This window comes from Saccopteryx leptura, chromosome 6 (genome assembly GCF_036850995.1).
Source record: "Saccopteryx leptura isolate mSacLep1 chromosome 6, mSacLep1_pri_phased_curated, whole genome shotgun sequence".
Lineage (NCBI taxonomy): Eukaryota > Metazoa > Chordata > Mammalia > Chiroptera > Emballonuridae > Saccopteryx > Saccopteryx leptura.
The window spans coordinates 154,539,850-154,567,333 of record NC_089508.1 but is presented as its reverse complement, the minus strand read 5'-3'; the positions used below and the strand labels follow the sequence as shown (position 1 = coordinate 154,567,333).

Sequence of the window (27,484 nt, the reverse complement as noted above, 5' to 3'; positions counted from 1 at the left end):
GAAATCAAACCTGGGACTTCCACACACTGGGCTGACACTCTACCACTGAGCCAACTGTCCAGGGCATCCCAGGATATCTTTATGCATGCATAAACCTAGGATGCATGCACAGCTGCCTGGACATGAAGGGCCACCTACTCTACCTGCTCACCCAGAGTCTAGCACCTGCACAGGCCCCTCCCCAAATAGTGAGCATTTCTGGGAATCTCTAGGACTGTGTGTCCTACAGGTGCTAGACTACCATATGCCACTGCTCTGACCTACCCCTTAGGGAGGATGTCAGTGTGGGGTGCAGCCAGGTGGCTGGCACCGTGACACATTGTGCCTCTCTCATTAATTCTAAAGTTGTACAGTACAGTGGCTTACGGCGCAATGGGATAGAGTGGGATATTGGCTACTGCTTCTTTTTTGAGCTCCACTCCATTAGAGAAATCCCAAAACAGTGCCCCACTTAATTTCTAAGTTGTATGTGCCCAGCTCTTGCAGTTTTACTTATGGCAATAACCGCAGTCTATCATATGCCCTTGCCCGGTGAAGAAGGGTAGAGCTGGCTAAGTGCTGGACTCCAGATTTTTCCTAACCCGTAGTAGTGATATTTCAGTCCAGTTGGTATCTTCTGCTGTGATAGTGAAGAACGAGGGGCTACCTAGGGATGGCTATCCTGCCTTCCTGGAGCCCCAAACCTTAGGCAGCCAGCTGAGCATCCTCTCAACCCTTGCCACTCTTGAGTAGCTGCAGTTTGTAATCTCTACAAAACTCACAGATACCTTTCCCCTCTTTTTAAGACCTTGGAGGGACACTTTCCATAGAAATTTAATTCATGATTTGCTTCACAGAGACAGGATGTGACAGGGACTTCCTCCTTTTGTCTATCTTTCTTGTTTTTTTTTATAGCAAAGGGTAGAGCAAGCAGCGTGTGTCTTAAGGTGGAAAGTAGGTGAATAATCCTGTCACAGATAAGCTGGCCCCCTAACTGGGACCAAGACTCCTCACAACAATCCTCTCCCTTGCAGCAGAGTTCAGATCGCCAGGACTCATCTGCCATTTTGGACCTTTTGGTGCAACCTGCCAGGTTTGTGGCTCATTCTCAGTGTCTGTCTAAACCTTCACTTTTCAGAAATGGGAAGCAGAAAATAATGACTTTTGGAGAGAGCACAGATGAGCTGGCCCCATCTTATCAGTGGAGCCTGGCTTCAGGATGGGGTGTTCGGGATGTGGTCACAGGGAGATGCCCAGAATCTGACAGCGAGGCAGGAATCTGACATTTTCCTTCCAGCCTCACTGAGGGTTCCTTCTTGGAGAGGTTCATGTCCCTTAGAGACTAGGAACTCTCTTGTGGGCTCACTGAAATCAAACCAGAGCAAGCCAGTGGGCATCACTAGATAGCCTACAGAAGGCCCAGGTGCAAGAGTGCAAAAGCCCTACCCCTGGGGCTTACTGCTTGGGACCCTGGGGTGAGAGAAGGGCGAGACACACTGCTGAGACATAGCCACATCCACGAAACTAGCTAAAGCAAAATGTAGCCTCTGAAGAGATACTCCAGAACTGACTGACTGGCACTCAAGAGACCATCTAATGTTTTTCAGGAACTGGAGGTGCAGGAGGAGAAAATTGGAATGGGGTCGAGTGAAGCCAGGGGGAAAATGAGAAGGAAAGGAAGAAGGGGGGACATGGCTTCCCCTGGGTGTAAGGTAGTGGCATTTCTGTGGCACCAGTGTGCACAACCCTTACTCCTCCCTGTGTCTTTGTGAGGGAACATGCCAGAGGCTCCCTGGAGAATGGAGAGAATGTACCCATCAGCAAAGCTTAGCTCAAGCCTGAGACGCCTTTACTGGCTGCCGTCTCCCTCACTGGCTCCTCTATCTTCCCCAAATATTCAACACATCTAGACTGTTGGTCAAATAAGTTTGTAAATATGATATATATGTTTGCTCGCTTATAGTTTGCATTGGGTATGGGGACAGGCTGTAAGCAGGCAGGGTGGTTATAGCCTAAAGCTTAGTTTGTTTGTTTTTTCTTTTTTATTCTAAAACAGAGACAGAGAGAGAGTCAGAAAGGGACAGACAGCAATGAAGAGAGATGAGAAGCATCAATCATTAGTTTTTTGTTGTGACACGTTAGTTATTCATTGATTGCTTTCTCATATGTGCCTTGACCGTGACCTTCAGCAGACCGAGTAACCCCTTGCTCGAGCCAGTGACCTTGGGTCCAAGCTGGTGAGCTTTTCTCAAACCAGATGAGCCCGCGCTCAAACTGGCAACCTTGGGGTCTCGAACCTGGGTCCAGTTCGACGCTCTATCCACTGCACCACCGCCTGGTCAGGCCTAAGGCTTAGTTTTTAAGACTAAGCTTTTCCCCACACCCTTGACTGATAGCATGATGTGGGGTGGTACACTCTCATGAGGAATCCCATTATGCCTCAGATAAGTGACTTTGTATCAAAGACTTCCTTGCTTGTATATTGTATTAAAAGTTTTGATTTCTACACCATAAAGTGGGGCAGACCAGGAGCTTGCTCTCTCAGTTCCTGAGATTAGCATTAGAGAGGAGAGCAGAAAAAGGCCATGTGGAGAAGAGAAGCAGCCAAGATGGCGGAGTGCTGAAGGAGAAGCCAGTTTGTGCAGTTTGTGCAGAGAGAAGGAGATGGGGAACAGAGGTGAATAAGGCTAGTGAGGTAGAAACCTTTGATTCTAGGAAACTCGGATAAGTCAGTGGCTTTGGGAGCCCTGAATGGAAAGGGAATTGTTTTCCCACTGTGTGTATTTCTTGTCTGCCAGGTACAAGCTAAGATTAAAGCTAATGGCCCACCAGTTCTTGGCTCTGTTGTTCCATTACCGTCTGTCTGAATCTAATGTGAACCTGCATGGGCCAGGTGGCTGTGACGGTGGTTGTGGCTACTGGCCTTACCCTGACCCTCACCTTTTCCCCAGCAAAACCTCCTCACTGGAACCAGGATCTGAAATCCATTTACACTGTGGTGTGAATAGCTGAGGTGGCAAAGTGTTCCCCCTCACAGTGTTGCAGGAGTGACTCTGACAGAGGATAAGACACTTTGACAACTTAATTAATGGAGGGAGAAGAATTTATTAGTAACTGGCAGAGCATGTAGGATTAGTAGCTCCACAATACGAGCTTCCTGAATTAGATGTTCTCACAGGTTATACACCTTTACAGTATCTAAGCAATGGGCGCGTGATTTCTTCGTTTAAGGTTTCCCAGGACTCAAGGAGAAAGGAGGAGGAGTTTCAGCGGGGTCAGCAGTGGGGAGGAGTTTCCAGCTCACTGCTCATAGCTACATACAGATCCTGCTTTTTTTGCTTTGTGTTGCAAGTGGTTCTAAGCAAATGCAGAGAACTATGGGATGTAGTTAATTTACAACTGGCTGAGTCAGTTGTCCCTGTTAACTCCTTTCCATGTATTCTCTGGTTTCTCCCCTCACAAAGCAGAAGGGAGCCTTTGATCCTTCCTCAGCAGGGTACTTGCTCTCCAGGGAAAACCAGAGCCTTTAAACCACAGAGGTTGAAAAGGGTAACTTTCAGACAGCCGCTGGAGAGATGGATGCTTTTGGGAGCACCATGCGTTGTTCAGCCCCTCTGAAGTCCCTTCAGGAAATCGCCAGATCCTCTCTCTCTGATTAAAGTCTTTAAAGGCATATCCATGAGTGTTGGAAGCAAAGGACTCACAAAGCATGTGTCTTCTGTTTGAGAAGATGGTTGCTCACAAGCTCTAAGGCAAACTTTGGTTTTAAGTGGGGTTTTAAAATTTTTATTCATTTGTTGGTTAATTGGTTGGTTGGTTGGTCATTGGTCTTGGGCCTGGCATCTGGGGACTCAATCTTCTTCAGTGCAAGAGAGATGCTACCAGGGCAAGTGTTGTGGTCTGTGGTCAAGTGGTCCCTAACAGGGATTGTGATGGTCCAGGGGACAGGAGACTGAGGGTCACCCAGTCCTGACACACAGCACAGCTGATAAGGAATCTGTAATCATAGAAACACAAAGTTTGGAGTGAAGCCCCATTCTACCACCGCCTCCTTGTGCCTCATTTCCTTATCTGTGATTTGGTCCTATGGCAATAATAATCTTTTTTTTTTTTTTCAAGTAAGAGGAGGAGAGATAGAGAAACAGACTTCTGCATATGCCCCTACCAGGATGTACCCAGCAACCCCCGTCTGGGGCCGATGCCCAAATTAAGTGAGCTATCTTCAGCACCCAAGGCTGATTCTCTGACCAACCAAGCTATAGCCTCAGCACCCAGGACCGAGAGCAACTGGCTGTGAAAGGGGAAGAGAGAGAGGGGGGGGAAAGGGAGGAGGAGAGAAGCAGATGGTCGGTTCTCATGTGTGCCCTGACCAAGGATCGAACCTAGGACATCTGCACGCTGGGCCGATGCTTTATCTACTGAGCAAAATGGCCAGGGCCATAATATTAATACTTCTGGTACCAACAAGGATTGAGATACTAAGCTCTTGATTTATGCTAATGCTAATTTTTTTATTACTCTGTGTGTGTGTACAACCTCCTCTTCTTGCAGCCTCAGTGACAGAAGTCACATGGGTGTATAACAACAGACAATTTTAGAGTCTGGAATACAAGCTGACACCTCTGAGCGTTGGGGCTCAGGGATACAGGCTGGCACTCCTCTTGTAAAGTGCACCTGCCCAGCTGTGGACCTAATGAGCCATGGCCATGGCAAGGACTCAAGTTAACAACTAACAAGTTTAATTCCTAAGAACCCAGCCAATCCAAATGGATCTGTGAGGTGTCCTGAGCCCTCTTGTTTGGAAGGCATTGGCTGGTGCTGATAGACACTCATGGCTTTGCCCTCCTGAGGCTCTATTTTGAGAGTCCATAGGAAAAGACTAGGCCCAAAAGAGAAGAGAAGGGAAAAGGGAGAGGGAGAATAAATTGCAAAGACAGTGTGTAGCCCTGCTCTGGGGTTCTTTGCTCTGGTTTCCAAGCCTGACACATGCACATTCCTGCCATCAGCCAAAAGGATGAGAGGCTAGAGTCAACTGTCTGGCCAGAGCCTGGCCCCTGGCCCAAGGCTTCTGTTCTGCTGGTTGTTGTGTGAATAGTAATTCCAACAGCTGTTGGCTATTAAAACAACCAGGACCACTCAAGAAGGGACTCTGGCTTTACAGAGGCCCCTACTGAAGTACAGATCAAGCTGGTCCAACTTGCTGCCCACTTCCACTTTCCCACATGCATGAGAGCTCCTCATAGGCTATCACTCCCCACCCCCATTGTATTTTCATCCACCCAGGACCTTCCAGCTCAGGGGTCACCTGGGAAGTCTCTCTCTCCTATTAAGTCACCTGCACACCTCCTCTGGCCACTCTTCTGCTGAATGACCCAGTAGTTTTCGAGTCCTTCTTCTAAACCCTGCCAACCGCACTTCTGACAGTGTAGCTGGGGCTTTGCAGCCACAGCACCCAGGAGCACGTGCAGTCACAGGTCTGTGTGAAAATGAAAACAAAACAGTGGCGTGAGCTAGCAGGAGGAGGGGGAGGGATGCTGAGAACACTGAGAGTAGAAACTTAATCCAACCTGGGGAGCTATAATGAAGTGAAGGGAGAGAGTGCGGGCTCTGGGAGAAAAATGCAGAGCAGAGTGTGGTTGTTTGGAAAGTGGAGGCATGTAAAGCCAGTAGGCATGGCCAGGGCCAGGGCCGCCATCACAGCTGCCCGGCCCATGCAGGTTCACATTGGATTCGGACAGTCGGTAAAGAAACAATGGAGCCAAAAACTGGTGGGCCACCATCTTTAATTCTAGCTTGCACCCGGCGGGCAAGTAAAAAACACAAACTGGGCTCCAAAACCCACTCACATTCAGTGCTCACAAAGCTACTGATTTATCCGAGTTTCCTAGAATCAAAGGTTTCTAGCTCACCAGACTTTATTCACCTCTGTTTCCCATCTCCTTCCTTCTCCCTGCACAAACTCTGCACTAACTGGCCTTTCACTCAACACTCTGCCATCTTGGCTGCTTCTCCTGGCCTCCTCCACATGGCCTTTCTCTGCTCTCTGCTCTCTAATGCTAATCTCAGGAACCAAGAGAGCAAGCTCTCGTTCTGCCCTCATTTTATAGTGTAGATTCAAAACCTTTAATCCAATATACAAAATAGGGAAGTCTCTAATACAGTCACTTCTCTGAGGCATGATGGGATTGTACCACCCCACATCAAAATGGGTGGGAAAGGCTTAATCCCAAAACCAAGCCCCAGGCTACAGGAATTCTGCCTGCCCACAGCCAGCCCCCAACACACATTAATATCACCTGGGTAACGGCCTCCACGTGAGCAGCGTCATCTTTAACAAAGTGAGCATAATACATTTTATCTGCCCAACAAGGCAGAAGGAGGGGGTGCTGACTTTTATTTAGAGCACTCATCCAAGCCAGGGGAGGCTTAGTGACTTTCTGAGTTAGCATTGTTTTTTTTCCATTGTTCAAGCTTTGACAGAAGAAATATCCAAACCTGTAAGATTTCTTAATGAGTTTATTTGAACTAAACTGACAACAATTGCCAGGAAACAAAATCTCAATGGATTGAGAAAATGTTCCGGAAAATGACAGTTTTACCCCTTATTTTATACATCAGAATCAAAGGGGCAGACTTAAGCGGGGTTACATGAAATCCATTAGTGATAGATTAGGGAGGTGGGAGAAAACAAAACAGGGAAATCCCTGGGATTGGATAAAAAGACTAAACTTCTTGCTTAAAATAGTTAACAGTTAACATGATAATAATAACAATGGGGGAATTAGCGGTTCCTGCTCTGAGTAGTTGTGCCATGAGGGGGCAGGAAAAGATTATTTTACATTTCAATGGTATGTTATCAGGATGCAAAACAACAACAGACAGGCTCAGTTAAGCATTGACCTTTGTTAGAGAAATACTGCCCTAGAAACTGGCTACCTACCACGCACTGCTTTCACTTAAAAAGTTTTAATTTTTCAGGCCATCCTATGTAGTTACTGTGTTTCCCCATGTATAAGACGCACATTTTTAACAAAAAATTTGGGGTCTAAAAACTGGGTGCGTCTTATACAGTGGTTGTAGATTTTTTTTTTTTACTTGCATTTCCTGCTTTTTCATGCTTGTTGTCTTTGTGCTCATTGTTTAATGATGAATAAAGCTTGAGTTCAATTGTTGTAAAGTACCATACCCTCAAATGTTGTAATGTACTGTACCTCACTTCCACGGGTTTACATAGAGACACTAAGTCTAGATGAATTTTGAAGGGTTTTATTAAAAGAAGGAGATTTATTAATATGCCAGCTGCATATGACTGACACGGAGCATAGCAGACTCAAATCATGCAGCCCCAAATGTATCTCAGAGGCTGGTTATATACCCTTTGACCACATACATGTTGGGGGGGATGTAAAGCCAGTAGCCATGGCCACCATCATAACCACCTGGCCAGGGCAGGTTCTCATTAGATTCGGACAGTGTTGGGCAGATAAAATATATTGTGCTCACTTTGTTAAAGATGGCACTGCCAATGTGAAAGCTCGTCGCCCAGGTGATATTGTGTTGGGGGCGGGCTGTGGGCAGGCAGGATCCTTGTAGCCTGGGACTTGGTTTTAGGACTAAGCCTTTCCTACCCTTTTTGATGTGGGGTGGTGCAATCCCATCATGCCTCAGATAAGTGACTTTGTATTAGAGACTTCCCTATTTTGTATATTGGATTAAAGGTTTTGATTTCTACACTATAAAATGGGGGCAAAACAGGAGCTTGCTCTTTTGGTTCCTGAGATTAACACTAGAGGACAGAGCAGAGAAATGCCACGTGGATGAGGCCAGGAGAAGCAGCCAAGATGGTGGAGTGTTGAGTGAGAAGCCGGTTTGTGCAGAGTTTGTGCAGGGAGAAGGAAGGAGATGAGAAACAGAGGTGAATAAGTCTGGTAAGCTAGAAACCTTTGATTCTAGGAAACTCGGATAAAGTCAGTGGCTTTGTGAGCATTGAATGTGAGTGGGTTTTGGAGCCCAGTGTGTGTTTTTACTTGCCCATCAGGTGCAAGCTAGAATTAAAGAAAATGGCCTGTCAGTTTTTGGCTCCGTTGTTTCTTTACCGACTGTCCGAATCCAATGCGAACCTGCATGGGCCGGGCTACTGTGATACTGACCCTGGCTTCTGGCTTTACACAGGTTCACATTGGATTCAGACAGTCGGTAAAGAAAAAACAGAGCCAAAAACTGGTGGGCCATTATCTTTAATTCTAGCTTGCACCCGGTGGGCAAGTAAAAACACACACTGGACTCCAAAACCCACTCACATTCAATGCTCACAAAGCCACTGACTATCCGAGTTTCCTAGAATCAAAGGTTTCTAGCTCACCAGCCTTATTCTCCTCTGTTCCCCATCTCCTTCCTTCTCCAGCTCCAAACTGCACAAACTGGCCTCTCACTCAATACTCCGCCATCTTGGCTGCTTCTCCTGGCCTCATCCACGTGGCCTCTCTCTGCTCTGCTCTCCAATGCTATTCCAGGAACCGAGAGAACAAGCTCCCGCTCCGTCCCCATTTTATATTGTAGCTTCACAACCTCTAATCCAAAATACAAAATAGGGAAGTCTCTAATACAAAGTCACTTCTCTGAGGCATGATGGGATTGTACCACCCCACATCAAAAAGGGTGGGAAAGGCTTAATCCCAAAACCAAGCCCCAGGCTACAAGGATTCTCAACACACATTAATATCACCTGGGCGATGGCCTCCATCTTTAACAAAGTGAGCATAATACATTTTATCTGCCCAACAACCTGCATGGGCCAGGCTGCTGTAATGGTGGCCATGAATACTGGCTTTACAGATGGCAATGAAACAACGAAGCCAAAAACTGGTGGTCCATCACCTTTAATCCTAACTTGCACCCGACGGGTAAGAAATACACACAGTGGGAAACACTTCCCTTTCCATTCAGGGCTCCCAAAGCCACTGACTTATCCGAGTTTCCTAAAATCAAAGATATCTACCTCAACAGCCTTATTCACCTCTGTTCCCCATCTCCTTCTCCTGCACAAACTCAACACAAACTGGCTTCTTTTCTCCTGGCCTCCTCCATGTGGCCATTTTCTGCTCTCCTCTCCTCCAAGGGGCCTTTCTCTGTTCTTTTCTCTAATACTAATCTCAGGAACCCAGAGAGAGCAAGCTCCTGGTCTGCCCCACTTTATAGTGTAGAAATCAAAACCTTTAATTCTATATACAAACAAGGAAGTCTTTGGTACAAAGTCACTTATCTGAGGCATGATGGGTTCCTCATGAGAGTGCATCACCCCACATCATGCAATCAGTCAAGGGTGTGGGGAAAAGCTTAGTCTTAAAACTAAGCCGTAGGCCATAACCACTGTGCCTGCTAACAGCCTGTCCTCCACACCCAATGCAAACTATAAGTGAGCAAACATATATCATATTTAAAAACTTATTTGACCAACAGGGGAGCATGACAGCATGACACAACCATTAACAAGCTTATAACATTTGTCTAGGGGATTTATAAAAAACGTTTAAAACTTTCAAGGTAATAAGATCAAAGATATTCACAAATCTTTTAGTGTCTATCTCTCCTTTTTTGCCTAGAGGTGTGTTACTCTCAGGATTCCAGGAAGGGAAGGAGAGCCAAAATCAGTGTAGGTTGGTATGTAAATTCTGTCTCTTATTGAAAGGGAAAGGAAGTTCTTCAGATAGCCTTAATCCTTTTAGAGAACTAAAACTAAATGATCCAGTTGTCCTTGTAAGTCAGGAAACTTTCATATTCTTTCCCCTCCATTTTCCAAAGAAAGGACAGGACAGAAAGCCTAACTTTACCTCTTTAAAATGGCATTGCCAATACTAAGTTTTACAGTTCTCTGGCACCTTACCACACAATAACTTTATGTAATATATATTTTTTCAAATTTCAGGCCCAAAATTAAGGTGTGTCTTATACATTAGAGCGTCTTATACATGGGTGTTGGGCAGATAAAATATATTATGCTCACTTTGTTAAAGATGGCGCTGCCCATGTAGAGACTCGTCACCTAGGTGATATTAATGTATGTTGGGGGCGGGCTGTGGGCAAGCTGGATCCTTGTAGCCTGGAGCTTGGTTTTAGGACTAAGCCTTTCCCACTCTTTTTGATGCGGGGTGGTACAATTCCATCATGACTCAGATATGTGACTTTGTATTAGAGACTTCCCTATTTTGTATATTGGATTAAAGGTTTTGATTTCTACACTATACAATGGGGGCAGAACAGGAGCTTGTGCTCTTGGTTCCTGAGATTATCATTAGAGGAGAGAGCAGAGAGGAGAGCAGAGAAAGACCACGTGGAGGAGGCCAGGAGAAGCAGCCAAGATGGTGGAGTGTTAAGTGAGAAGCCAGTTAGTGCAGAGTTTGTGCAGGGAGAAGGAAGGAGATGGGGAACAGAGGTGAATAAGTCTGGTGAGCTAGAAACCTTTGATTCTAGGAAACTCGGATAAAGTCAGTAGCTTTGTGAGCACTGAATGTGAGTGGGTTTTGGAGCCCAGTGTGTGTTTTTACTTGCCCGCCGGGTGCAAGCGAGGATTAAAGATGATGGCCCACCAGTTTTTGGCTCCATTGTTTCTTTGCCGACTGTCCGAATTCAGTGCGAACCTGCATGAGCCAGGCGGCTGTGATGGTGGCCCTGGCTACTGGCCATACAATGGGGAAATATGGTACTTTGAGTCTCTGAGTTTGTAAGGCCACCAAGCAGGCCTCATCTGAGCCTGTCAAGTTTAGCATATAGCCCTCCTTTTTTTCTTTGTTCACAAAGCAAAGAAATTGAGGTTCTGCCAGTTACAAAATCTGCCTGAAGTCCCACAACTAAACAGAACAAATGTGGAAAGATTATATATCTCCCAAGATATATCAGCTGATCACACTCACTGATTATCAGATAGTGAGACATTCCTCAAGTCCCAAACAAGTGTCAGGAGTAAGAGGGGACAGTCCTCTCCTATATTGTGGCTGGATTTCCTGGTCCACAGATGGGAAGGGAGGAGAGCTATGTTGGGCAGATAAAATGTATTATGCTCACTTTGTTAAAGTGGCGCTGCCCACGTGGAGGCCGTTGCCCAGGTGATATTAATGTGTGTCTCTATGGGCAGGCAGAATCCCTGTAGCCTGGGGCTTGGTTTTGGGATTAAGCCTTTCCCACCCGTTTTGATGTGGGGTGGTACAATCCAATCATGCCTCAGAGAAGTGACTTTGTATTAGAGACTTCCCTATTTTGTATATTGGATTAAGGGTTTGGATTTCTACGCTATAAAATGGGGATGGAGCGGGAGCTTGCTCTCTTGGTTCCTGGGATGATTAGCATGAGAGAGCAGAGGGAGCAGAGCAGAGAGCAGAAAGAGGCCATGTGGCCAGGGGAAGCAGCCAAGATGGCGGAGTGCTGAGTGAGATGCCAGTTTATGCAGAGTTTGTATCTGGGATAAAGAAGGAGATGGGGAACTGAGGAGAATAAAACTGGTGAGCTAGAAACTTTTGATTCTAGGAAACTCGGATAAGTCAGTGCTTTGTGAGCACTGAATGTGAGTGGGTTTTGGAGCCCAGTGTGTGTTTTTACTTGCCTGCCGGTGCAAGCTAGGATTAAAGATGACAGCCCATCAGTTTTTGGCTCCATTGTTTCTTTACCGACTGTCCGAATCCAATGCGAACCTGCATGGGCTGGGCGGCTGTGATGGCAGCCCTGGCCCTGGCTGCTGGCTTTACAGCTAGATGGGACCATACCGCCACTGTGTGGTCTCAAAGATGCTATATGTTATAGTAATATAATTTTATAGTAATTAAATGTATAGAAATATAGAAAATATATGGAAATAAGTTAGAATATAATATTAAAAGCCATTAGGGCAAGTGAACAGGGCTACATCCTCTGGGTAAGAGCTAATCTAGTGTGTAGAGATATGATAGGTAAGACCAGGGGTCCCCAAACTTTTTACACAGGGGGCCAGTTCACTGTCCCTCAGACCGTTGGAGGGCCGGACTATAAAAAAAACTATGAACAAATCCCTATGCACACTGCACAAATCTTATTTTAAAGTAAAAAAACAAAATGGGAGCAAATACAATATTTAAAATAAAGAACAAGTAAATTTAAATCAACAAACTGACCAGTATTTCAATGGGAACTATGCTCCTCTCACTGACCACCAATGAAAGAGGTGCCCCTTCCGGAAGTGCGGCGGGGGCCGGATAAATGGCCTCAGGGGGCCACATGTGGCCTGCGGGCCGTAGTTTGGGGACCCCTGGGTAAGACCATGCCCTCTGTGCAGGGCCCAGTTAGTGTGTGTGTGAAATTATAAATAGATAAAAAAGGACAACCGAGAGGAACACGCCAACGGGCCCCCTTAAGCTGTACCCAGGCATGCCATAGGATCTATGAGTAATAAATTGCCTGTGTAATTCTTGCAACTAACTTGTATGTCGGTCATTTCTTTCTTCTGGTGGTGATTGGTCTCAGCACCAATAAGTAGAATCCTCACGGCCACCTCAAGAGTAGTCTCGAAGAGGCTGCCAGTCCTGCCGTTAAGCAGGAGTGTCCCACTGCACAGGGAAGTCAAATCAGGGACACCTGATCAACATAGAGCTCAGGCTCTACTGGGACACTATAGACTCAGGGACAAACACCAGCTAAACCCCTGCAGGCTACCCCTGAGGTTCTAAGACCAGAGGAAGGTGTCTGAAGCTGACCAGGAACTGTCAGGCATGTGTTCCATTTCTGAAAGATTAGCACTCTGTGTTTGTTCCTCTGTTTTGTGGACCTGATGTTCCAGGCCAAGGGAAGTGGGAGCAAGGTTGGGCAGGGAGAGTAAAACGCACATGAGAATTTTTTTTTTTTATAGATTTCCCTTTGTTTGTAGAAAGTCACTAATTCCTAGCTGAGCCCCAATACACTGTGTGGCTCTATTTCTGGCTCTGAAACAATGGGAACCTCAGAAGCTGCTTCCTCTGGGACCCTTTGGCTCTGTCCCCATCTGGCTCTGTGAGTCGGAGCCAGTAATCCCATTAGCAGTGTTCCCTGGTAAATTTAGAATCAGCTCTCACATCCGGCTATGGTTTAAAAGAAGTCAGGCACTGTGTGTGATAAGAACCAGACAAAAGATAATTGAGGCACTGATGGACCTCTGGCCTGATGGGCCAGGTTCCACCTCTCCTGTGTCACCCCAGCATCTGCTTGTTTCCCGGCAGGTGGCCCTACTGCTGAGGACATGATAGAGTTCCCAGTCTCCCTGGAATCCTTTCAGTGGGTACCTCCACCCAGCAGTCTCGTCTTTCTTATCCATCTCCTCCTCCTCCTCCGGCCTGGGGAGCTGAACTCAGGTAATGTATCCAATCTGTAGCCCAGCCAGCCAGAACATGAGCACATCATCTTCTGTCTACCCCTCCTGCAGGTGCTCCCAGTGCTGAGATCTGTAGCCATGCCAGGTGTTAGAATATACACCTTTCCCAATGATTAAAGAACCGCTGGCCCCAAGCACCATCCAGCCCCACAGTGCTCTTCTACAATCTCTCCAGCCACCCAGTGTTCCTACACACTCCCAACGACCCTGCAGCTGGCTCACAAGCATGGCAGGGGCAGAGCAAGAGGGTGCCAGGAAACTTTTATTAGCCTGTGCTTGGGCTGAACCAACCAGTTGGAAAATACTTTTAAATCCACCTGTCCAACTGTGTGTGATCAGGCTGCAAGAGAAATGTACCCAAGGATTTAGAAGCACAGCTAAAACACGTGGTTTTCCCCAGAAAGCCAAGAAGAGCCCTAGATAGGAGTAATTGTGGGAGCAGAGCCTTGCAGGATACATATTCTCCAGAAAGATGGCAGATTAAAGGTAAACTGAGGCAGGGTACACCCAGGAAGAGGGCCAGGCATCAGGTGTGGGGAGAAGAGGTGAAGAGGGAAGCTGGTTGGAAGGATGTTGAACAAAGAAAGACACCACCATGCTCCATTTGCAAGGTCAAGGGTAGGAAGGATCCATGAAGGGAGAGCTTGTGTGTGTGTGGGGGAAGCTAAGCTTGGGATGATATAGTTTTTAGCTGATCTTCCAAGGAAAGAAAGGAGGTACACAGAGGGCAGAGGCAAGAGCAAGGCATGTGGGATGGCAGGAAACAGCAGGTGCAGAGGGGATAGCAGACAACTACAGAAAACAGGCTAGCTGGGGGGGGGGGGGAGCTGGAGGAACCAGATGTAGACACCATCAGAGAGGACAATCAAATGAAAGAGCCTGGTGAATAGTCAGTTCCAAGGCAATATTTGACCTTTAGATTAAAAAAAAAATCAGACAAGGAACCCCCCCATAGATTATTTTAATATCCCCTGTTGTTACAGGAGCAGTGTATGTGTATGGTATAAAAAATAGAAAATCAGACAAAGCAAAAAACAACAACAACAAAACAACCTATTCTAAAATCTATTCTATTCCCATTATGCAGAAATTACCAATCCAATTCACTTCTTTCATGACGATCACTTGTTTGAGAAACCTGGCAGGCTGTCCTGTGAAATGTCTCACCTTCCTCCTTTGAATACTTTACTATAGATTTCTGAGTTGCAAAGGGACATGATAAAAACTCATATTTGAGCCTGACCAGGCAGTGGCACAGTGGATAGAGCGTCGGATTGGGATGCGGAAGACCCAGGTTCAAGACCCCGAGGTCGCCAGCTTGAGCGCGAGCTCATCTGGCTTGAGCAAAAAAAGCTCACCAGCTTGGACACAAGGTCGCTGGCTTGAGCAAGGGGTCACTTGTTCTGCTGAAGGCCCGTGGTCAAGGCATGTATGAGAAAGCCATCAATGAACAACTAAGGTGTGGCAACGAGAAACTGATGATTGATGCTTCTCATTTCTCTCAGTTTCTGTCTGTCTGTCCCTATCTATCCCTCTCTCTGACTCTCTCTCTGTCCCTGTAAAAAAACCACAAAACTTATATTTGAGGAGAGCTATTTTTGTCCATTGTTCTGGCTTCTCATCCTAGAAGAGGTCAAGGTGATTGGCCCTGGGGAATACATCCTGGCGAACGTCGGGGATGAGGTAGAGTTCCCGTGCCACCTGTCTTCGTACCAGGACGCAGAGCACATGGAGATACGCTGGTTCCGAAGCCAGGCTTCGGAGGTGGTGTACCTGTACCAGGCGGGGCAGGAGCCCCGCCAGCGGCAGATGGCACAGTTCCAGAACAGGACCAAACTCATCAAGGACGAGATCGCTGATGGCACCGTGATCCTGCATCTCTCCAATGTAGTTCCCACCGATGAGGGCCCCTATGGGTGTCACTTTCTCTCCAGAAACTTCTCTGTGGAAGCTCTCTGGGAGCTGGAGGTAGCAGGTGCGTGACCTGGCACAGCGGGAGCAGGGCGAGAGGAGAAGGTCTATTTGGACAAAGCTGCTTTGCTCAAGAGTAGATAGGCAGCACCGAGAACAGTGGAAGAGCTCCATTAAAACACACACACACACACACACACACACACACACACACACACACACAGCCTGACTGGCCAGTGGCACAGTGGATAGAGCATGGGACTGGGATGCGGAGGACCCAGGTTCGAGACCCTGAGGTCGCCAGCTTGAGCACAGGCTCATCTGGTTTGAGCAAAGTTCAGCAGCTTGGACCGAAGGTCACTGGCTTGAGCAAGGGGTTACTCCGTCTGCTGTGGCCCCACGGTCAAGGCACATGAGAAAGCAATCAATGAACAACTAAGGTGTCACAACAAAAAACTAATGATTGATGCTTCTCATCTCTCTCTGTTCCTGTCTGTCTGTCCCTCTCTCTGATTCTCTCTCTGTCTCTGTAAAAAAAACACACAAAAAAACCACAAAAAGACCATACACACACACACACACACACACACTAAAAAGAAAGATCCATTAGAAAATGAACAAAAAAAGTTGTTCATGAAAAAAGATACACAAATGTTCCTTAAACATATGAAAAGGCAATCACTTTTGCTTATAATGAAAGAAAGGCAAATTAAATTCACACTGATGTGTGATTTTTTTACCTCTCAGGCTAGCAAAAACTTTTAAAAATTTGACCACACACTCTTGGTGGAGCTGTGCAGGAAAGCAGGCCCTCTGCTCTGCACCAAATTGATAAAGTTCAAAGTTACAAAGCTCCAGGGTCTGGGAATTTGTCAATAACAGGATTGTCTGTGCACCTACCTTTGAACATCAATCCCACCTATAGGAGTTTACCCTGAAGCGCTACCTCCCACAGCTAAATATGAAAAAGGCATATGTATAAATTTAATCTTTGTAGCATTATTTGTAATTGCAAGTCAGCAGAAACAACCTAGGTGAGCAAGATGCAGTGTTCTATAGTACACAAACTTTTGTGTAAGAAAGAGGGAGAAACACTACACAAAAGGAAACACAGGGAAGATAAACTAGAAACAAATAAAATTAATTACGTAAAGAAGGGGGTGCAACGGGACAGAAAGGATAGAGTAAGGGGGTGAGGCTGTCCTGACATACAGTTTTTACAGTATTGGCATTTAAACCATATAAATGTTTTGCATATTTAAAACAAAAAGCTAGCACACGAGGATGGGACAATAAAGGAGTGCATCACAGGTACTTGAGCTCTGGTGGGGTTCAGGAGAAAAAGAGAAGACAATCTGTTGAAATCTGGAGAGATTATTATTCATTCTTAGGGACTGTCCTTTGCATAATATGATTAAATGTCCACAGCCCTCTCTAATCAAATGCCCCCCTCCATATTTACGAATGTTCCTCAGGAGTAGTACCTGCCCCACATGCCAACACTGATTCAGACTGTTATTTACAGTTCATGGGTGGGGGCTATGAGCCCACAGGTTTGTTAAGAGCAGTCACAGTTTGTGATGCCTTCTGGTGACTGCAAATGATGAGCTTCACCCACAACTTCTGGAAGAAGCCTGATTCTCCCCCCTCCCCACCTCTCCCAGCAATGGGGTCAGACCCTCACATCTCCCTTGTGGGCTTCAAGGAAGGAGGCATTCAACTGAGGTGCAGCTCCAGTGGCTGGTACCCCAGGCCCCAGGCTCAATGGACAGACCATCGGGGACAGTGCCTGCCTTCAGAGTTCAAGACCATCATCCGGGATGCCCAGGGCCTGTTCAGTCTGGAAACATCTGTGGTCATCCAAAGAGGGGCACACAGCAACGTGTCCTGCTCCATCCAGAACCCCCTTCTGTTCCAGAAGAAAGAGTTTGTGCTCCAAATAGCAGGTCAGTGAGTGCTGCTCACCCTTATCTTCCTCATCATCACACCCTCTAGGTCCTTGTCCCAAACAAAGGCCATCTATAAGGACACATAATGGGGTAGGGACTGGCTGTGTATGAGGTGAGCTGACCTTGACATCTGGAAAGTTGGCAGCTCAGATATCAGAAGCCTACTAAGAAGACAACTGACAACCCAAACAATAAGCAGGGAAGGCCCCAGAGATCCAACATTATTACAAAGCCATGACCTGAAACCCAAAAACTACTCACTGGAGGCAAGTGTTCCTATTGTCATCCTTCAAACAATATTTATTAAGCTCTCAATGTGCCCCAAATACCTGTCCTCAAGTTCACATTCCAGTGAGGGAAACAGACAAACAAAAAGGTGAATTACATTGTACATTAGAAGGTGTTAGGTGCTATAGAAAATAATGAAGCAAGGAAGAGTGATAGGACATGGTGACATGGTGGGGTGTGTGTGTGGATTTAAAAGTGGTAGATAAGGAAAGAAATTAGTTAGGCAATGGGCTGAAGGTGAGGCCACTATCTAACATCAGTCTTTTTATAAGGCACCCACTGAAAGGTTTAATGTTCATGGCTCTAATTATTTCAAGTCTTGAGGACAAATCCAACCTATGAGCCATTTTCCACATAGTTCCAAATCAATAGTTATAATAACAGAAAGAAATCTCAGCCTTATAAATGATAACTTGTCCTCAGGTAAGAGGACTTGACAGCACAATATGGCTGGTTCATCGCAGAGGTGGCCATCTGTGTTAGCTGTCTTTATCCAAAGACAAGATAAAAAAATCTCGGATGTGAGGGCGATCTGGCTGTGACATCTGTCACCCCATTGGTCGCCAGGGTTGATTTGGCTGATCTGGCTGGCTAAGCAGGTGTCCTCTTCCTCCCTCACCACTCCATGTGCGTCCCTTCCGAAGCTGCATGCTCGGTCCTCGGTCGAAAAGGACGACCTTCCCCACTAGAGGAGAGGACTGTTCTTCGGTCAAGGGCATACGAGTAGCTGTGCTCCCCTGCTAGAACCTCCAAACAAGTCTCAAAATAAAACATTTCTTATCTTTATGATAAGAATGTAATTAAAATTTGCAGCTAGTAGCCTCAGTTAAAACCCAGGACACAGAGATAGAAGTACTTTCTCCTTGATGTTTACATTTCAAAGAAATGGCTCCAGGCTCCTGAAGAGAAACATTTCCTGAATTATAAAGCCAGCAAGAAGCTTATTTAACTTTCAAAAGGATTTGCATACATCTCAATAGGATAGAGAAAACATTTACAAGTTTTCCAAAGGAAATGGTCTAAGAATGGGGAATAGGTATATCTCTTTCCCTTCTTGCACCAGAGAAATTCCAATTCTTCTCTTTTAGATTTGTGTTCCTCCTTTATAAAGGGTGTGAGTCACATGGCTATCTATCTGTTAGTGGGGCATTTAGGTAGGGGGAACAGCAAGCTCAAAGCTTCTGAGATGTGAATCTGTGTGGCTATTGGAGGAGCAGAAGGAAGTGGGATAGGAGGGAATAGAGACAAGATCAAGGGTAGCTGGTCAGGGTGGTATCAGACCCTGAACCTTTGCTCTCAACCCCTATGTCAGTGCTTAGCAAACCATCTGGTGAAAGACCAATTCATTGTGGCCCAATAGTTTTGTACCAGACAATAAAAATGCATGGCAAGAAAGTTTTTAAAAAACAAAAGAGGGCCCTGGCCGGTTGGCTCAGTGGTAGAGCGTCGGCCTGGCGTGCAGGAGTCCCGGGTTCGATTCCCTGCCAGGGCACACAGGAGAGGCACCCATCTGATTCTCCACCCCTCCCCCTCTCCTTCCTCTCTGTCTCTCTCTTCCCCTCCTGCAGCCAAGGCTCCATTGGAGCAAAATTGGCCTGGGCGCTGAGGATGGCTCTGTGGCCTCTGCCTCAGGTGCTAGAATGGCTCTGGTTGCAACAGAGCGACACCCCGGATGGGCAGAGCATCGCCCCCTGGTGGGTGTGCCGGGTGGATCCCTGTCGGGCGCATGCGGGAGTCTGTCTGACTACTTCCCCATTTCCAACTTCAGAAAAATACAAAAAAAAAAAAAAAAAAAAAAAGAACAAAAGAGCACATTGTGCTAAGTGAAATAAGCCAGACACAAAAGAACAAAACTGTATGATTCCACATTTATAAGGTACTCAGAGTAGTCAATTCATAGAAACAGAAAGTAGAATAGAGGTTACCAGGAGCTAGGAGGAGGGGGAAATGGGAAGTTAGTTGTTTAATGCGGACAGGTTTCTGTTGGGGAAGATGAAAAAAGTTCTGGTGGCGGTAGGTTGCAGACTATGCAAATGCACTTAATGCCACTGAACTGTAAGCTTAAAAAATGCTTAAGATGGTACATTCTATGTTATGTATATTTAACCACAATAAAAATTATAAATACTTTAAAAGGTCAACTGAGATAAAACTACCATTTTAAAATAGTCATCTTCAACAGACACAAAATTACTCTGTGAAATTGCCACAAGAGTTTCTAAAGAGTTAGTCTCCATTTTGCACCTATCAGTTTACTGTCTGCAGAGGCCTCCCTAGGGAATCTGGGGAGGTAAGAGGGGTCAGTCAGTCAGCCCCACGCTCCTTTGCTATCAATTCTTTCAATGGTGTGATGAGAAGTAGAAACCAAGGGGGTTTGTGAATTCAACAGTTCAGGCAGACAGCAACACCTTGGATTCAGACCCAGGACAAGAGTGGGAAGAAGCAGAGAGATGTCAGGGCCTGGTCACAGCAGGTGGAAGCTGGGGAGTGGGTAGGGCGTCCAGCGCCTCTCTTTTTCCCTCCCTCCCTTGCAGCACCTCCCCTTTCAGAGGAGCAGGTCCATGTTCCGCGGTTCCTCGGGACCCTGCATTCCCCGCTGTCACGCCCATTTTACAGATGACTATGCAGGGCCCAGGAGGCCTAACTCGCCAGCTCTTCACATGAGGTTTCCCAGCACACTGTCCAGAAGCGTCTGTAACTGTTTAGTGGCACCTATATCAAGACAACTCCTGTGGGTGTTTTCCAGACGTATTTTTACCTCGATCTTCCCCATGGAAGACAGCTTTCCTTGGGACTCTGCTGGGTGGCTTGCCGCTGCTCCTGGGCCTCATCGCGATGCTGGCGCTGTACGTCGTCCACAAGCAGCAGCGGTCCCAAGGTACCCGCAGAGTGGGCCCCGGCAGCTCTGTGGGGAGGAGAGGGGCGGGGCGCAACCGTGGAACCACCGGCAGCGCGCCTCCACGCTCGCCCCCTTGACTTTTCTTTTCAGAGAAGCTGAAGAAGCAGGCGGAGAAGGACAAAGGTAAGCAAGGGTGAGGTGAGCACTCCGCTCCCATCTTTGCCTGGCAGAAAGGGACCCTGGGGCAAATCCGGGAGAGGGAGCAGTCAGACCCGGAGGCTTGGGAGCCGGTGGGGTACGCGGCGGGTTTGCGCTTCCTCCTCCCTCCCCTCAGAGCCCGCTCCTCCTGCTCGTTCTGCCCAACCTGGTCCCCAGAACGCACGGGGATTGAGTCTTTGCATTTTGGGGAAGCGAGTCGTCCGTGTTCTTTGATCGAGATTTCCTCTTTTTTTTTCGTTTTTTCTCCAGGGAAACTCACAGCAGAGCTGGGTATGTTCTGGATGCTGTGCACACAGCGCTGCTGCGGGGTAGTGGGGTAACGCGCGGCAGAGGAAGGAGGGTTTCAGTGACTTTAGGCTCCCTTTGAAAAGCGGTAGATGACAAGGACCTAATTCTTAATCCATTTCTCTGCGCCTTCCACCTCTTCTCTTCCAAACGAACCCTCTTCCATGCCAAATACTCGATTTACTTACAATTACACCATGAAACGTTTACTCCCATTGCTTCACCTTCCTTTTTAATTCAAATGCCACTGGGAAGGGTAGCATCTCGAATTTGCACTAAAGTGAGTATAGCATAAATATAGATTAGCCCAAATTAGTGTCTAGTGCTGCCTTTCTCAGGAGCATTTACCTTTAAAAGACATAGGGTGGAGAAATCAAAGGAATGCATTTCTAGTGGCAAATTATCATTCTTGGCCTCCAGCCAGGGAAAATAATTGTGACATCCACCCAGTCCTTTAAATAATGCACTCCATAAGTGACCCTGAGGCTCAGACAGGCTGTGCTCAGTGTCTGGACTTACCTGGGAGAGCTGGTGATTTCAGGTCAGGTGAGCAGTAGCCCCTTCAAACCAGCCCTGAGCCCTGAGAAGAGGCTTCTTGTGCCAAGACCTGCACTCCCCACCCCCACCACACTTCTGTAGGGATTTCTGCCCTAGAGCAAAGAATAGGATGAGGTGGTAGAATCCTGCTAATGATGACTCAGATGGGATTGTGGTAACTGAAGGTGGTTCTAGCCAACACAAGGCTGATGTTTTTTCTGTGTTCTGCTTATAGAGGAACTGCAGATGGAGCTTGGTAAGTGACCCCTCTTAGAACTATCTCTTCTTGTCCAGCTTTTAGCACCTGTTATCCGTGTAAGTTCTTCTCATCTTCCAGTTGGGTACATGGCCAGGCTGGAATCCTTCTCGCTCTGTGGGTGGCAGGAGAAGAGGAAGGAGGGGCAGAGTTGGGTGCAAACTGGATATGTAAGCAGGGAAGCTACAGGAACCTAGTGTTCTAATTCAGTTTTCTTTAACTGCTTCAGACTGGAGAAGGGCTGAAGGCCAGGCTGGTGAGTGAAGCTTGTCTCTTTTTGACCTCTCATCACCTCACTCTCCCTGATTAACCACATTTCATCCAGTTTATTCCACAGCCTCACTCAGCATGAATTACTTTTGTGTCACTGATAGAGGTTATATTCGAGTTTTGCTTTCATAATTTTTTTTTTATATTTTCCTGAGGTGTAAGCATACTGTAAACCATTGGTGCCAATCCTGGTTGTACATAAGAATCTTCTAGGCTCCTGGTGCCCACTCTCAGACTGACTTCTGGGGTGGGCATGTTACCCTACATGTGGACATTTCTCCCTGTATCTCTGTCCATTCTCCCATAAAGGAACTAGTCAATCATATTTATATTATATGTATTCTGGAAAAATGTGAATTTCTGCTTTGTACACATGAATTTTAGTTTATGTAAATTACTTTTTTGTGTGTGACAGAGACAGAAAGAGGGAGAGAGAGGGACAGAAAGACAGGAGGGGAGAGACATGAGAAGCATCAATTCTTTGTTGCGGCTCCTTAGTTGTTCATTGATTGCTTTCTCATATGTGCTTTGACCTGGGGTATACAGCAGAGTGAGTGACTCCTTGCTCAAGCCAGTGACCTTGGGTGTAAGCCAGCGACTTTGGGTTTTAAGCCAGTGACCCCGCACTCAAGTCAGATGAGCCCATGCTCTAGCCAGCGATCTCAGGATTTAGAACCTAGGTCCTCCGTGTTTCAGTCCAATGCTCTATCCACTGTGCCACCGCCTAGTCTATGTAAATTAGTTTTACAGTCTTGTGCTGTTCCTGGCTTTTCTCACCTTATCACAGTGTATTAATATCCAGCCTGCCCCCACATGCGCATCTGCTCTGTTTTTCCTTCTTGTTGCCAAGGCCTCCCTTTTAGCCAGCTACCCTCCCGGAGTAGGCACCCAGCCTGCCTCTAACTCCACCCCACCACAGACAATAACACAAGCATGTCATCTTCTGGCCTTGTTTGGTGATTTTTCTGGGATATATATCCAGGAAGGGAATTGCTGGCCCACAGTGGTATGTCACTAAGTGGGACAGAGGGATCCCTGAAGGTAGTGCCATCATGCTGCTATAGGCACTGCATGGAGGCTCCACGGGCCACATTCCATGTGAGCTCTCAAAGTTTGCCAGTCAGTGGGGAGGAGTGATTCTCACTCTTCTTTCAGTCTATACCTCTCTGAACACCAAGGAGTCTGGGCATCTCTTACATGCTATTTGGCTGTTGGAGATCCCTCTCCTGAACATTGACTGTTCATGTCCCTTTGCCCATTTTTCACATAGGGCTACTATTTTCATATTGAGTCACAGAACACACACACACACACACACACACACACACACACACACACGATTTTAATCTTTCATTGGTATTAAATATTGTGAATTCCTTCTTCTGTTCTGTCATCTTCTATTAGCGTTGTCCATGGTGCTTCTTATTGAAAAGAAGTTATTACTTTTTTTTTCTTTTCATTTTTTCATTTTTTTCATTTTTCTGAAGCTGGAAACGGGGAGGCAGTCAGACAGACTCCCGCATGTGCCCGACCGGGATCCACCCGGCATGCCCACCAGGGGGCGATGTTCTGCCCCTCTGGGGCATCGCTCTGTTGCATCCAGAGCCATTCTAGCGCCTGAGGCAGAGGCCATCTTTGCTCCAATGGGGCCTCGGCTGTGGGAGGGGAAGAGAGAGACAGAGAGGAAGGAGAGGGAGAGGGATGGAGAAGCAGATGGGCGCTTCTCCTGTGTGCCCCGGCCGGGAATCGAACCCGGGACTCCTGCACGCCAGGCTGACGCTCTACCGCTGAGCCAACCGGCCAGGGCGAAGTCATTACTTTTGATAAAATATAATTCATGACATTTTAATCTATGGCTTGTTCTTCTGAAGTTTTGTTGAAGTAAAACTTCCTCAACTTAAGTCACAAAGATTCTGTTCACTTTATACGTGTAGGTCTTTAACTCGTCTGAATTTTGCCATTATATGTGGTGTTCAGTGATAATCCAGTGATTTCTTTCCATATAGAGAGCTGATTTTCCCAGTGCCATCTACTACACCATCTGTGATTTCCCCATTATGTGGGTGTCACCTTTAGTGCGTATTTGTTTTCCATGTTTAGATGGGTCTGTCTGTTGGTCACCTGTTATGTCATTGCTTCTACTACTATTGCTTTTGTGTGTGTGTGTGTGTGTGTGTGTGTGTGTGTGTGTGTGTGTGTGGCAGAGACAGGGAGAGTCAGAGAGAGGGACAGATAGGGACAGACAGACAGGAAGGGAGAGAGATAAGAAACATCAATTCTTTGTTGCGGTTCCTTAGTTGTTCATTGATTGATTTCTCATATGTGCCTTGACCAGGGGGCTACAGCAGACTGAGTGACCCCTTGCTCAAGCCAGCAACCTTGGGCTCAAGCTGGTGAGCCTTGCTCAAACCAGATGAGCCTGCGCTCAAGCTGGTGACCTCAGGGTCTCGAACCCGGGTCTTCCACATCCTAGTCCAATGCTCTATCCACTGTGCCATGGCCTGATCAGGCTGCTATTGCTTTTATAGTACTTGAAAGTACTATAAAAAGTTCTCCATTTCCACTTTCTTTTTAAACTTAATGAATCTTTTTCAAATGTAAATTTAAGGATAAATTCATGAATTTCCTTTAAAAAAAATCCAAAAGTATGTCTGACCAGTGGTGGCACAGTGGATTGAGCATCAGCCTGGGACACTGAAGGCCCTGGTTTGAAACCCCAAGGTCACTGGCTAAAGAATGGGCTCACTGGCTTAAGTGCAGGCTTGCCAACTCAAGCCCTGGGTCACTGGTTTGAGCGTAGGATCATATCAGTGACCTTAAGGTTGCTGGCTTGAGCCCTCAGTCAAGGCATGTATGAGGAGCAGTCAATAAACAACTAAAGTGAAGCAACTACGAGTTGATGCTTTTCATCTCTCTCTTCCTTTCTTTTTCTTTCTATCTCTCTCCATAAATAAATAAACAAATAAATAATTCAAAAGTAGCTTTGCGTAGGATTGCATTGAATTTATAGCTAAATTTAGGGAGAATCAACATATTTCTAGAATTGAGATATTCTATGCAAGAGCTATGTGTATATAAAGTTCTACTGGTTATTTCCATGTAAAACCAGGGTTGAAAAGGCCTGCTATAAATTTATGGAGCACTGAAATGTCTTCTATTGCTTGTGCTGTTTTATGACTTGGTGATTTCTCTGTTATAAAACAGAACAAGATGTAATTAAGCAGAAATCCACCCAGAATGGCTCACATTAGGAAAGTAGGCAAGATAGGGTATCCTCCATGAGAATGTGTATAGGACAGGAGCCAGCCACAGCTGGGCCTCTTGGGGACTGAGGTTGCCAGTCAGAGATTGAGGCTTTATTTTCATGCTTTAGGGAACCCATGCTGCCTGTATTAGTTCTTTTTGCTCACATACTCTATTCTCTGCCGTTTCCAGTACAACTTCAGTCTGCATGCAGCTTTGGTATAACCCAGCATGAACACTTGCCTCTTACTCAATCTTGAGTCCCGGGAAAAATGCTATTGTGGACCCAGGCCAATCTGGACCTAAACCAGCTGTCATGGTGGGAATGGAGTCACTCAGTGTTATGGTGTCTTTCATGCATCTTGAGCCTCTTTCAAGGTTCCAGGGTTACTGATAGCTCTCTGAGCTTCTTTTTCCTCTCTGTTCGGTTTCAGAGTGGAGAGCAGCCCAACAATACGCAGGTAACTGAAGTCAAAGAACTGTGACATGACTTGGGTTGGCTGGATCTTAAACATAGGGAGGTGGCGAGATCTGAAATTAGAGGAAGTATCTGTCCAGAAGCCAACTATGAGCCTGCACACACAAACACACAAGTTCACTTACACACACATGACAGGACCCACACACATGCATGTGCACATGTACACATACATGCTTGTGTGTGTACATATGATTGACTTACCCATCCATATATTGGTGTGTACACACATGCTCCTGCAAGCATATAGCTTTCTGGGTTTAATGGGTCTTTCCATCTGGCAGGAAGGCTGTTTGCAGGAGGGAACACCATTTGTATGGAATTTTTTACATGGTTGGACAGGAAGGGAACCTTTGGGTTTCCATCTATCAAATGAGTAAATGAGTGTGTTTTAGCAGCTGTGGTTTGGAGTACAGGGCACTAGCCTAGATGATCTCAGAAGTCCCCTTCAGTTTCAAAATTCGAAACTTTGTGTAAAACCGAGGCCCAGAGCTCATGTGATAGTCTCTAGGTCACACTGGTGGTGAGACCAGTGTGGACTAGCACCAACCATGGGTTCCTTCCCCTTAACCAGGACTTGAGGGCAGTGAGCCCTCATCCATCACCAGGAGACTTCCTTGTTTGTTATCTCTCCTCTCCATGGCACCCATAGAGAATTCAGGAAGCTTCCAGTTCAGGAAGGAAATAGGATTCCTCTTATCACTTTCAAGGCTCCAGGGTGACTGTATACCACTTCAATCCCAGGGTGTTTCCCATTGAGGGTGGGAGTGAATTTTCCACCAATTGCTTCACTGACAGAACTAGAGGTTAGTCTGTCCAGGGAAGAGACAGGACCTAGAACCATCCTTGTGTGACTAACCCAGTGCCTTTGCAGTGGACATAACCCTGAATCCGGCCTCAGCGCATCCCAGCCTGGAGATCTCCCAGGATGGCAGGAGTGTGTCTTCCTGCGGATCAGTGCCGGTTCCGGCGGTTCTGGGAGACCCACAGCGATTCCTGGAGCAGACATGCGTGCTGAGCCGGGAACACTTCCAGGTCGGCCGCCACTACTGGGAGGTGGACGTGGGCCGGCGCAGCCGCTGGTTCCTGGGTGCTTGCCTGGAGGGAGTGGCGCGTGCAGGGCAGGTGTGCCTGAGCCCAGCCACCGGCTACTGGGTGATGGGGCTGTGGAACAGCTGTGAGTACTTTGTCCTGGAGCCGCAGCGTGTGGCGCTGTCCCTGCGTGTGCCACCCCGGAGGTTGGGCATCTTCCTGGATTGTGAGGCCGGAAAGTTGTCCTTCTTCAACGTGTCTGACGGCTCCCACATCTTTACCTTCACTGACACCTTCTCGGGGCCGCTCTGTGCATACTTCAGACCCAGAGCCCCTGACGGCAGTGAACACTCGAATCCGCTCACCATCTGCCCATTGCCAGTTCAAAGGGCATGTGTCCCTAAAGAGGATGATAATGACACCTGGGCACAGCCCTATGAGCCCTTGGACCCTGCCCTGGACCTGTGGTGAGGTCTCAGGGCCTGGGCCTGAGGGACTTTGTCTGAGTTGGTGGAAGCACTACCAAATTGCCAGCAAAGGTGACAGACCCAGTGCAGGAGAAGGGGAACAGAAAGAGGGACTTGGCCAATATAGATGTGTATGTGTGTGTTTATAATTTTCTTTAAGAAAAAGAGGCAATCCCAAAGCTCATCTATGTGTATCAAAGGATTGAGCAAATGAGTAAAAATATGTTGATGTTGCTGGGGCCCAGGGTGTTTGTCCACTGTGGAAAAGGGGAGAAAGTTAGGAGGGGGGAAAGAAGGGAGAAACATGATTGAGTTAAAGGGAACAGTTAATTTGCAAATTTTATCTGTTTCTGTACATTTTT

The 27,484-nt window shown here is 46.8% G+C and overlaps 1 protein-coding gene and 1 long non-coding RNA gene across 6 annotated transcripts in view; both read left to right on the top strand.

The window, feature by feature from the left end:
* LOC136376721 (uncharacterized) overlaps positions 1–27,484 on the top strand; it is a 432,865-nt gene that overhangs the window by 85,830 nt on the left and 319,551 nt on the right. The gene's annotated exons all lie outside the window — the stretch shown is intronic.
* On the top strand, positions 935–27,362 carry BTNL9 (butyrophilin like 9). 5 transcript variants are annotated; one of them, XM_066341941.1, is made up of 11 exons: positions 935–1,072; positions 13,197–13,328; positions 14,979–15,323; positions 16,924–17,205; positions 20,243–20,374; positions 20,486–20,518; positions 20,804–20,824; positions 21,612–21,632; positions 21,862–21,888; positions 25,580–25,606; positions 26,498–27,362. In XM_066341941.1, exons 2-11 carry the CDS (start codon positions 13,217–13,219, stop codon positions 27,124–27,126), a joined length of 1,629 nt encoding a protein of 542 aa, XP_066198038.1. In that variant the 5' UTR covers positions 935–1,072; positions 13,197–13,216; the 3' UTR covers positions 27,127–27,362. The 5 variants fall into 5 exon arrangements, with proteins under 5 accessions (XP_066198038.1, XP_066198039.1, XP_066198037.1 ...); XM_066341940.1 differs by having other exon boundaries at positions 936–1,072; positions 14,976–15,323; XM_066341942.1 differs by lacking the exon at positions 25,580–25,606 and having other exon boundaries at positions 14,976–15,323.

What these genes read in the sequence shown, in the direction of transcription:
- BTNL9 (XM_066341940.1), top strand. Translation starts at nt 13,217, where the DNA reads ATGATAGAGTTCCCAGTCTCCCTGGAATCCTTTCAGTGGGTACCTCCA. An exon ending in GCAGGCGGAGAAGGACAAAG is followed by an intron (nt 20,519 to 20,803) that starts GTAAGCAAGGGT and finishes TTTTTTCTCCAG; the next exon opens with GGAAACTCACAGCAGAGCTG. An exon ending in GGAACTGCAGATGGAGCTTG is followed by an intron (nt 21,633 to 21,861) that starts GTAAGTGACCCC and finishes TAACTGCTTCAG; the next exon opens with ACTGGAGAAGGGCTGAAGGC.